Source organism: Salvelinus sp. IW2-2015, unplaced genomic scaffold, assembly GCF_002910315.2.
Source record: "Salvelinus sp. IW2-2015 unplaced genomic scaffold, ASM291031v2 Un_scaffold3556, whole genome shotgun sequence".
Classification (NCBI taxonomy): domain Eukaryota; kingdom Metazoa; phylum Chordata; class Actinopteri; order Salmoniformes; family Salmonidae; genus Salvelinus; species Salvelinus sp. IW2-2015.
In genome coordinates, this window is record NW_019944835.1 from 127,841 (window position 1) to 139,903 (window position 12,063).

The following is a 12,063-nucleotide window of genomic DNA, read 5'->3' on the forward strand; positions in this document are numbered from 1 at the left end:
CTGCAAGCATCGAACTTATAGGCCCCGAAGTTTCAGCCTCTCCACGCCAAGAGAGGTCACACCAGGTTTGTGGGCTAAACATATCCGGTAGTGGGTAAAGTTTGTAGATGTATATAATGAACAGACTAGGTCTATACTGCTCCTACATGGTGTAACAATACATCATGTAGATGTATATAATGAACAGACTAGGTCTATACTGCTCCTACATGGGGTAACAATACATCATGTAGATGTATATAATGAACAGACTAGGTCTATACTGCTCCTACATGGTGTAACAATACATAATTTTTCCCCAAAGCTTTTGTAACAGTGTGCCTTCTTGTTCTTTAACAAAGCTTTTTGTTTTTGAATGCAGCAATTCAACCATGAAGGCCTGATTCCCACAGTCACCTCTGAACAGTTGATGTTGAGATGTGTCAGTTACTTGAACTCTGTGAAGCATTTATTTGGGCTGCAATCTGAGGTGCAGTTAACTCTAATGAACGTATCTTCTGCAGCAGAGGTAACTCTGGGTCTTCCTTTCCTGTGGCAATCCTCATGAGAGCCACCCATACCTTGTAACAACACAACTGATTGGCTCAAACGTATTAAGAAGGAAAGAAATTCCACAAATTAACATTTTAACAAGGCACACCTGTTAATTGAAATTAATTCCAGGTGACTACCTCATGAAGCTGGTTGAGAGAATGCCAAGAGTGTGCAAAGCTGTCATCAAGGCAAAGGGTGACTGCTTTGAAGAATCTCAAATATAAAATATATTTTTATTTGATTAACCCTTTTTTGGTTACTACATGATTCCATATGTGTTATTTCATAGTTTTGATGTCTTCATTATTATTCTCCAATGTAGAAAATTGTCAAAATAAAGAAAAACCCTTGAATGAGGAGGTGTGTCCAAACTTTTGACTGGTACTGCATGTAAATGTGATATTTCAGTTGTTTTTGATACATTTGAAACATTTATAAAAACCTGTTTTTGCTTTGTCATTATGGGGTATTGTGATGTCATTCTGGGGTATTGTAAAGTCATTATGGGGTATTGTGATGTCATTATGGGGTATTGTGTGTAGATTGAGTGTAAAATATTGATTTAATTCATTTTAGATTAACATAACAAAATGTGGAAAATGTGAAGGGGTCTGAATACTTTCCAAATGCATTGTATATATAGGGGCAGTACTTAGTGACATCACTTCATGAAACAGGAGGTACAAATGTATAACATAGTTTCTCAGTATCAACATTCAATGTATCAAAATATATGACCAAGCTGGAAGTGTAAACGCCAGCCCAGCCACAATCCTAGAGGTTCACTGATGATCAACCTCCTCCTTCACATCTGACTCCTGATGATCAACCTCCTCCTTCACATCTGACTCCTGATGATCAACCTCCTCCTCCACATCTGACTCCTGATGATCAACCTCCTCCTTCACATATGACTCCTGATGATCAACCTCCTCCTTCACATCTGACTCCTGATGATCAACCTCCTCCTTCACATCTGACTCCTGATGATCAATCCAGAGCTTCTTCTTTTTTGGGGAATCCCGATGGACGACGTCATCCAATATACCGTCATCACCACCACCGCCCACAAGTTAATTGTCATTCAGGTTATCAATGGGAAGAACATTAGCAATATATCCTGTCTGGTAACTTGTCTCGTTCAAAGGATTAACATTGGCAGGTGCACAGGGAGAAACCCCATTTAAAAAACTCAGTTGATCTTAAACTGCGGAAACACTTTTGGAAGTCTTTAACTGCATCAAAGTCTGTGGCCTGAATGAAAACACCTGAATTTTGTCTCTTGTATAATAAGGGACTATCATATGTCCCTTATTATACAAGAGACAAAATTCACAAATTCTACAGCACAACGGCAGAGTCATGTCTTCAGTGTAAAACTAACAATGACTCAATAATCCTTCTGGGAATGTGATGTCGTCATAAAGTTATGGGAGGAGTTAGAAAGTTGGCTGTCAGAAGTACAGTTATACAATGTAAAATTACTTTTAATCTGTCTGTCTGTATATTTCAAAACATGGCATTTGAGGGTGCAGTGAGATACCCCAGAGTTGGACGATACTTTTCTCATAAATCATCTTAAATATTATACTTAATTAAAACCTGGAAATCAACCAATCCTCTGTTGTTAATTCAAAAGAAAGGTCAAATGCTTTGTTATCTAAAAGTTTAAAGTGACGGAGAGAAATAAAATGGTGCTGATGCGGGAGCTTGAGATGGGGGTGTGTTCTATTGGGTCTGGGCAGGTGTGATGTAGTTAATGGAGATGGAGGTGTGTTCTAGTGGGTCTGGGAAGGTGTTATGTAGTTAATGGAGATGGAGGTGTGTTCTAGTGGGTCTGGGCAGGTGTGATGTAGTTAATGGAGAAGGAGTTGTGTTCTAGTGAGTCTGGGCAGGTGTGATGTAGTTAATGGAGATGGAGGTGTGTTCTAGTGGGTCTGGGCAGGTGTGATGTAGTTAATGGAGATNGTTCTAGTGGGTCTGGGCAGGTGTGATGTAGTTAATGGAGATGGGGGTGTGTTCTAGTGGGTCTGGGCAGGTGTGATGTAGTTAATGTTTCTATGATGTTGTTTGTATGTGTATGTTTTGTGTTGTTTATAAAATATCAAATAAAATATTAAAACATTTCCAATGTTTAACGTTTGCAAGCTTGAGCTAGATATCGATCTAGTGTGACCTTCCTGGTCCCGTCCCTCAAGTCAGTGAGTCAAAACAGGAAGGAGTAATGAATGGATTGTTCATTTATTTCCAAAGCTGCAATGATGGGACACACACAGTATGGATGAATGATCAGTAGCGACAGGATATAAATAGCACTCCCACAGCAATTCTCCATTAATCTGCCCTATAATATACTAACAAAAAAACTATTGAAATGTCTATCAAAGTCATTGTGATCGTATAGTGGATTTAACAATTCCTACTAATTCATAATTTACTATAATAAATGAATACATTGTTTCCATGTGTCTCATATTCACTACATCAGAATAAACTGTCAAAACTATCAAAATATATCAAATTAACCTGAAGATTTACTTAATGTCCCCCTCTGGTGGCGAAGAAGTATAATACACCTAAACTAACAAAACCAGGCTGATAAACTGGCTGGTGTTCATGAGTTTATAAAACATRTACTTTATACATTTGTCATAAATGACCTGCATTGATGAGACACACAGTGTGGATGAACGATCAGTAGTCGACAGGGTAAAAATAGCACTCCTAAAGAAGATGCATTTTCCAGTTAGATACCAACTTGAAAGAGGGAACTTTAGCATAAAACCCACATGGAAAACTGAGATTTGGCAAATAACATATAAAGAGAGGCTTATTTGACACCAAACCAACAACAGTAGTTACTAAAACATAAATTGCTAATGTATGATTTAAAACATGGATTTTATGATGTAATGTCAACTTTATATATTTCTATCCCGGGACTATTCAATTTTGAACTCACCCACAGCAATTCTCCATAAATCTGCTGTGGATTACCCAGAATCCCGAAATAAATTAATACATATGTGATAACACAAAAACATAACTGGTTGTGCTTATAGGTAACCAGATCGTGACTACAACACAGTTACTAAGTCTTTAACCACACTGTGTTGTTACACTGGTGAGTAAAAACTCATGCTTCCTACACTAACTTTTTGTCTAAACATTATAATATATATTTTACGTCACACTAGCGTCGTTGTCTTAAAGTCGCACATCTCCATCGCAGAGGTTCTGACTGAGCGTTACCCACTCCAGTCAGCAGATGGCGGTGTGCGATTTTAAGGCAATGCTGTTAGTGTGACGTATAATCTAGTGGACGGATCGCTTCTTTCAGCAGCAGCGACAATTATTCCGCCACCTCGGTAGCTTCCTAGCCAAAATAGCCGAACCAATAAAGCTCTTTAGTGTATATTAGCCACTGTGTTTTAAACCCTCGTCTGTCGTCTCGTTAGTTATCCTATTTCATATTTACGGCGTTGTTGTTATTATTCAGCTGGCGGGCTGGTTAAGTTAGCATTAGTCTAGCTAGTTAGCATCTCCGACCATGAGTTCACTAAACTACTCTCCTCCTGCTATAGAAGAGGTGGTCTGCTGGATGGAGAAAGAAGCTCTCATCAAAGAGGAGGAGGAAGAGAAAGATGTTACAATACAAAAACAAGTTGAGGGTGAGGCTGTTACAGGGAAAGAAGAAGAGAAAGACGTTACAGTGAAAGAAGAGGTGTTCAGAGTGAAAGAGGAGGAGGATGTTACAGTAAAAGATGAGGAGGATTCAGTTTTTGAAGTGAAAGAGGAGGAGGACGAGATTACGGTCACATCGGAAGAGGAAGAAGAGGAGGAAACTGGATATCTGGGCCCGATTTCCCAAACGCAATTTAAGGCATCCAGTGGTTCTAACGATGAACTTAGCCATAAGATGGTTTTGAGAAACCGGGCCGTGATTACCACTGGTAAGTACTGTCTTAAATACAGAGGTACAAACTCTGCAGTTGTTGAACTGATGTTTGGTGTTAAAGGGGAAATGTGCAATTGCTACATCCATATTGTGACTTTTAAATTATTTATTTATAGCCATTGATTCTTGAAGAATATAACACATGCCTCATGAGCTTAGTTCAACTGTTGTACCCCATCAGAACCCAAAATAAGCTTTTTTTAACTCCAATGATTAGAAACAATGTAAATCAACATCCTTAACATGGTTAAAACTATAATGTTGATATCATGGATGGTCAGTCCTTGCATCCATAGGTCTGTCTATGAATTTGAGAGTAGTTACATTTCTCCAGCCCCATCCATCATCTTATTACCAAAACAGTGGTGGAATGAGAGCCTTGTTATTGTTTCAACTGCAGATTGGTTGATTGATGTGTTTTTTTTTTTAAGGGACCACCTAGTATTTAAACAGGAACAAAATGGCTGCCAAGAGACTTGGTTTGGTAAACAGCTGAGGGATGGGGGCTGGAGAAATGTAACCACTCTCAAATTCATAGAGAAAGCTATTGTAGCAACCGTAACCCAACACCTAACGACCTCGTCAAGAAGTTCAGACATCTTGGCGTAAAAATTATAAGGTGTTGGCTTGACAGTCGCTGGACCCAGGTTTGAGTCCAGCTCAGGGCTCCCCCCTGAATTCACTACACTATGAATACAAGGACTGGCCATGCATGATGTCATAATGATAGTTTAACCAGGTTTCTAGGCTATATAGTATATTCTAGAATTCATCCATGATGTCATAATGATAGTTTAACCAGGTTTCTAGGCTATATAGTATATTCTAGAATTCATCCATGACGTCATAATGATAGTTTAACCAGGTTTCTAGGATATATAGTATGTTCTAGAATTCATCTATGATGTCATAGGGATAGTTTAACCAGGTTTCTAGGCTATATAGTACATTCTAGAATTGCCAGTGAAGATTTCCTGTGGAGGCAAATTATTAGAGCTGTTGATAAGTCATTGTATAATATTCAGCCATTTTTTTACATTAAAGGCAAGACATACCTAGATTCAATTACATTAATGAAACACTATTTATTTATTTAAATGTAACCTTTAGTATATTAGGCAAGTCAGTTAAGAACTAATTATTATTTACAATGACTGCCTACCCCGGACGACGCTGGGCCAATTGTGCTCCGCCCTATGGGACTCCCAATCACGGCCGGTTGTGATACAGCCTGGATTTGATCCAGGGTGTCTGTAGTGGCGCCTCAAGCACTGAGATGCAGTGTCCGCTGCGCCACCTGGGAGCCCCAAAATCATGTTCTAGTGCTGTCCCCAACTAAAATACATCTTGGTCAAACCAAATGTCATTCTGTTCTTTCTACCAATCGCCCCATGTGTTTTTATAAAATCATATATGTGCTGAAATTGTCTGATGCTTTAAGCACGCTGTTTGATTAAATAAATAAGACTCACAAATGACTAGAGGGAGCCATCGTCAACATAACCGACCAGAGGAGCCGGTCGTCAACATAACCCGACCAGAGGGAGCCGGTCGTCACTATAACCCGACCAGAGGGAGCGGTCGTCACTATAACCCCACCAGAGGGAGCCGGTCGTCACATAACCCACCAGAGGAGCCGGTCGTCAACATAACCCGACCAGAGGAGCCGGTCTCAACATAACCCGACCAGAGGAGCCGTCGTCACTATTAACCCCACCAAGAGGGAGCCGGTCGTCACTATAACCCCACCAGAGGGAGCCGGTCGTCACTATAACCCGACCAGAGGGAGCCGGTCGTCAACATAACCCGACCAGAGGGAGCCGGTCGTCATTATAACCTGACCAGAGGGAGCCGCTCGTCAACATTACCTGACCAGAGGGAGTCCCCCCCCCTTTGCTGCTGGACTTCGTCAATTCTGCCGTCCTGCTCCTGAAGTTTTCAGTAATAGACTAATAGACCACAGATAGATAGACTAATAGACTAGTAATTGACTACACCAGCAGTTGGCAACCTTTTCCAGTTGGAGTGCCAATTTATCTGACCATTTCTACCAATCTGTGTGCCAGTTATGATTTTCATATGCACATTTTACTGGAACAGTTTCATTTAATTTATAATAGTATCTCAAAATGATTGTCTGTGATTAATCTACATTCTATCTAAATGAAAATTATACAAATCTAAAAGTAACTTTTATTGACATTGCCAACTATGTAAAGATACCCTACATAAAGCCAACAAATAAAAACATTGCATTCTGCAGGTAAACAAAGTCTAATCAAAATCAATTGTGAATGACAATAGTTCCTCAAAGTATTTTTGTAAAATATTTCCAGCTCTCGCCCTTTCGATAACCACTCATCATGAAAGGGAAAAATGTAATGCTCTGATCCAGTGGAAATGTCATATAATACTTGATTACTTCTTATCCTTTGAACAAATAGCCTACAGCTGTGTCTGTCCAGAACTCACTGGAGCAGGAAACTGTGGGCCTAGAATATTTTATAAAATGTTGCAAGCTTGCTATCTGAGTTTCCTGACCCAGTTGATAGTTGATACAATGTTTCAAGCTTGTTGTAGACAGACCATGTGCAGCCAATGTGATTTCAAGGATATTTATTTTTATCAGGATATTTTCTATTGCTGTTTGGAGGTGAAGAAAAAATTTCTTTGAGAAGCTCCACAACTCATTAGTGGTGCAGCGTTAAGACAATGAGAAATACTATCAGACATCCCCAAATTGGCACATTTATAGGCGTACATTTGTGTGCAGGCCAGGTAGACTCGTCCTACTTCTATATGCGTAATCAGGTGTGTGTCCTTACTCAACATTGACAGGAGTGTTTCAAACAAAAGACAATTAATAAATTGACAAAACTGATGCATCTTGTAGGGTCAGGTCTGGGTGGTCTGCCAGGGGCCGTTTCATTTAGTATTCGTTTGGGTCGGTTGGGGGATGATTTGAATTCCCCATAGTATGTTGTTCCGAAGTTGACCGACTGAAAGGGAGTGTAACTTTGATTATAATTACACTTCCCTGAAGGAGGGAAACGAGGTACGACGCCTGTTTGTTCCCTCCCTTTCCTGGGTCGGTGAAGAGCGGTATTAAATTTAAGGAATAAATCGTGGGCCACACGTGGTCCCGTGTGGCTCAGTTGGTAGAGCATGGCGCTTGCAACGCCACGGTTGTGGGTTCATTCCCCACGGGGGGACCAGGATGAATATGTATGAACTTTCCAATTTGTAAGTCGCTCTGGATAAGAGCGTCAGCTAAATGACTTAAATGTAAATGTAAATCCAAGCCTCACTCTCATCACCTGTGGGTGGCGGGGCTTCCAGCAAGGTGTGGATTTGATACTATGTTGCACCTAGTTTCCCTCCTTTAGGGAACAGTAGTTATAGTCATAACGTGTGGTTTTAATAGTATGTTGTACCTAGTTTCCCTCCAGGGAACAGTAGTTATAGTCATAACGTGTGGATTTAATAGTAAGTTGTAAAATGTTTGAAAATCGATTTCTCAATTCCTGTTTGGATTTCTTCTCAGGTTTTTGTCTGCCATATGAGTTCTGTTATACTCAAAGACATCATACGAACAGTTTTAGAAACTTCAGAGTGTTTTCCATCCAATACTGCTAATAATATGAATATATTAGCATCTGGGACAGAGTAGGAGGCAGTTCAGTTTGGGCACGCTATTCATCCAAAAGTGAAAATGCTGCCCCCTATCCCTAAAACGTTAAAGTGGTTCTTCAATAATTACACACAATTCTTAATACTGTAGCAATTTAGTTACAGTCACATGTTCAACTATCATCAGCTGATCCAGGAAATCACTTTCTGAATGCCAGTCAAATGACAAACATCACGACATGCAACAACAACCAAAGTGCTTCTTCATTCATTACTCTGGTAAAGACAGCTATGCTGTGCTCCACGTTGGATCCAACATCCCTAACAAATTGATGTTTATAATGTTATTGTCTGGTTGATTTACTCTAGGGTCTCGTTAGTCTGTTTGGACACAGAGATACTTTTCTCATAATGTGTAGAGAACTGTTCCTTGATGGATAGGCTATTATACAACACACAGAGCTATTTTCCTTTATTCAGGACATTTAGAATGACAACACATTACATAGTAGCCTAGTGGGATTATTCACAAAATTATCTGGTTATGAAGTGTCATGAGAAAGACATTTTAGTTTCCATGTTTCACCTGAAATGTTAAATGATTTATAATCCTAGTCATCTGTGTGTTAGTGAAGTTATGGGTCCTGCAGTAGGTATATGTTATTGTTAGGTGAAGTTATGGGTCCTACTAGAGGTATATGTTATTGTTGATTGATGGGTCCTACAGTAGGTCTATGTTATTGTTAGGTGAAGTTATGGGCCAATTTGGCAAACAGTGTAGAAAACCCTCATTGTCAGGCTGATGGAAAAGCTAGCCAAAGAGAGTTTTACTGGTTGAAGTACAAAGCGGTTGATTTGCGATTAAGACAAAAACATTATATTAAGCAGGACATTCAAACGAGCTTTGCAATATATAATCCAAAGTAGTGTGAAATGCACTCATAAGCAACCTGGAAATGGAGGTTACTCCCCTGAGTTTTCCAACATTCACATTCTGAAAACATTGCGAAAAACTAAAATCTTTGCTCACCATTTTTGCTCCAGGCAGATATACTACATCCATAACTGTGGTTCCTCATTACCAGATATACTACATCCATAACTAGTGGTTTCCTCATTACCAGATATACTACATCCATAACTAGTGGTTTCCTCATTACCAGAATACTACATCCATAACTAGTGGTTTCCACATGACCAGATATACTAAATCCATAACTAGTGGTTTCCTCATTACCAGATATACTACATCCATAACTAGTGGTTTCCTCATTACCAGATATACTACATCCATAACTAGTGGTTTCGTCATTACTAGATATACTACATCCATTACTAGCGGTTTCCTCATTTGCAGGGAGGAGTTTCTACAACCAGATATACTACATCCATAACTAGCGGTTTCCTCATTAGCAGGGAGGAGTTTCTGCAACCAAATTGTGTGTGCATCGCCCTCGTGCTGCAATTTTAGCAAACACAGAAAAGTGGCCTATATAGGAGACCAAAAGTCATCTGGCACACTGCTTAGGATTTTAACAACTTTAATAACTTATTTCTGGTTACCACTAATGTGGAAACAAGACAAAATATGACTTGTCGCTAACTTGACTGTCTTAATTGTCAAATAATTTAACAGGCATCAATTGTTGTACAACTTCATGGGTATGCTCTGGGCATCACCTTTTACCTTAAATAAACAGTGGATTTCTGCTGTTGTGGGCTTTTAACCATCTGTCTGACTTTGTCATGCACACAGGAGAGAGACGGGACTATCGTGGATCCTCTGGGGAGCCTCAACAACATCATGATGCTGACGAGGCAGAGAAGAGTCTCTCCAGATCAGAACTCCTCAAGAAACACCAGCGAGTACACACAGGAGAGAAATCTTACTGCTACTCTGACTGTGGGAAAAGATTCAACTCTTCAGTAGACCTTAAAATACATCAAATAATTCACACTGGAGAGAAACCTTATGGCTGTGATCAATGTGGGAAGAGTTTTATTTGGCTACAAACCCTGAAATCACACCAGAGAACACACACAGGAGAGAAACCTTTTAGCTGTGATCAATGTAGGAAAAGTTTTACTACATCTAGCTATCTAACTATACACAAGAGAACACACTCAGGAGAGAAACCATATAGCTGTAATCAATGTGGGAAGAGTTTTACTTGGCTAAACAGCCTGATAGTACACCAGCGGACACACACAGGAGAGAAACCTTATAGCTGTGATCAATGTGAGAAGAGTTTTACTACATCTTGCCAGCTGACTTCACACCAGAGAACACACACTGGAGAGAAACCTTATAGCTGTGATCAATGTGGAAAAAGTTTTACTACATCTAACCATCTTATTGTACACCAGAGAACACACACAGGAGTGAAACCTCATAGCTGTGATCAATGTGACAAGAGATACTCTGATAAAAGACATCTGATCAAACATCAGAAAATACATACATGAAGGAGTTGTTTCATGATATTAATGAAATATCACACTCAAATTAAATTGAAAAGATATTGAAAATAAGATGAAGTCCAATATACATTGTTTGAAAGTGAAAGTTGAGAAGATGTTTTTCTGGTTGTTTAACTTAATTTCAATGTACTTGAAGCCTATACACAGACGCAGACTGGGCCCTGATCCAACAACATGCCTATCTAGTGAACCCTGAAAAGAGAGAGAAGCTCTGCAGTGAGGTGAAAAGTTACTACGGATATTAAGGAGCTAGTTCTAGAAGCTAGTGAGTTTTAGGAAGACGAGAGTTCTAGAAACTAGTGAGTTTTAGGAAGACGAGAGTTCTAGAAGCTAGTGAGTTTTAGGAAGACGAGAGTTCTAGAAGCTAGTGAGTTTTAGGATTCTATAGAAAGAAAAAGGAGAAAAGATACGGTTGTATATTATTATTTAGAAATGTGTTTTTTCTTGTTTTTAATTGTTGATAGCCAGTAGACACCATGTTTATATTGTGGAAGGTAAAGCATTGTAGTTGATTTTAATGTGAAATGGAAGTTGTTTTCTGTTGGTGGTGAGCAAACTTATAAAATATAGGATATATTTGTTGTCTTAAGGGGGAAGGTGTTACAGGCTTTGGTTTTTCCATTTATGCTTTGAGGTTGGACTTTAGCAGGTCTAGCTCGTTAGCACGTCTAGCTCGTTAGCACGTAGGGCGCACTGATTGGTGTCACCTCGTTAGTCAGTATGTGTTACACCTGTGCTGGCTTTTCCATCTCGTTAGTGGGAAGGTGTTTCACCTGAGCTGGTCCATGTTCTATTTAAGAGTGTCTGGCCCAGTGCTCCAGTTGTCTTGATAGATGTGGAGAGTCAACACCTTTAGTTGCTCCACCTTTTTGGTTTGGTTCCTGTCTTTATGTTTGGTGTGGGTTTTTCTTTTGTTTTCCTCTTCTTGGGCATATTTAATGGGTCTCATGGTGGGTGTCTTTTAGGTCCCAGTTGTTGTTACTAGTCAACTTCTAGTGGACACCCCCATAGTGTCTTTCAGAGCCCCTCCTAAAAAACAAGCTTGTATTTTGGGTTGGATATTGCATCCAATTAATATTTTAATCAATGGAATTTCCTTAATGTTCATTAGTCTTTCAGTTGTTAGTCTTCCGTTTGTTGTGTACCAAATATTGTTTATTTTCATTTTTCCCCCTGTAAAGCCATTGTGTTGCATCCATGTCTGAAATGTGCTGTATAAATAAAGCTTTATTTGATTTCAACAAATGAACCCAATGACCAATCAACAGACTCTTGGTCCCTCTTAGTATGAAAAACAGTATCACTTTTCCAGCCTGCTGAAGGCTTGGTGGAGTGGTAAACACCACCCCCGGCTCTACCAGGGGCTTCAGGTGGTCTCCCACAGCTCTGCTGGTGAAGTGGTAAACACCACCCCCGGCTCTACCAGGGGCTTGAGGTGGTCTCCCACAGCTCTGCTGGTG

General features: G+C 39.7%; 1 protein-coding gene across 4 annotated transcripts in view; it reads left to right on the plus strand.

The window, feature by feature from the left end:
* The first annotated feature begins 3,792 nt into the window (after positions 1-3,792).
* LOC112076082 (zinc finger protein 436-like) overlaps positions 3,793-12,063 on the plus strand; it is a 13,863-nt gene continuing 5,592 nt past the window's right edge. Inside the window, exons 1-2 of one of the 4 annotated variants that reach the window (XR_011477588.1) lie at positions 3,793-4,487; positions 6,276-6,739. Coding sequence is in view for 3 of the 4 variants with exons in the window: in XM_070441184.1 (XP_070297285.1) it covers positions 4,085-4,487; positions 9,879-10,588 (1,113 nt within the window). In the remaining variant the exon portion in view is untranslated. Of the gene's footprint in view, positions 4,488-4,923; positions 5,355-6,275; positions 6,740-9,878; positions 10,618-12,063 lie in introns of those variants that run through there. The other 3 variants (XM_070441184.1, XM_070441185.1, XM_024142972.2) reach the window with 3 other exon arrangements.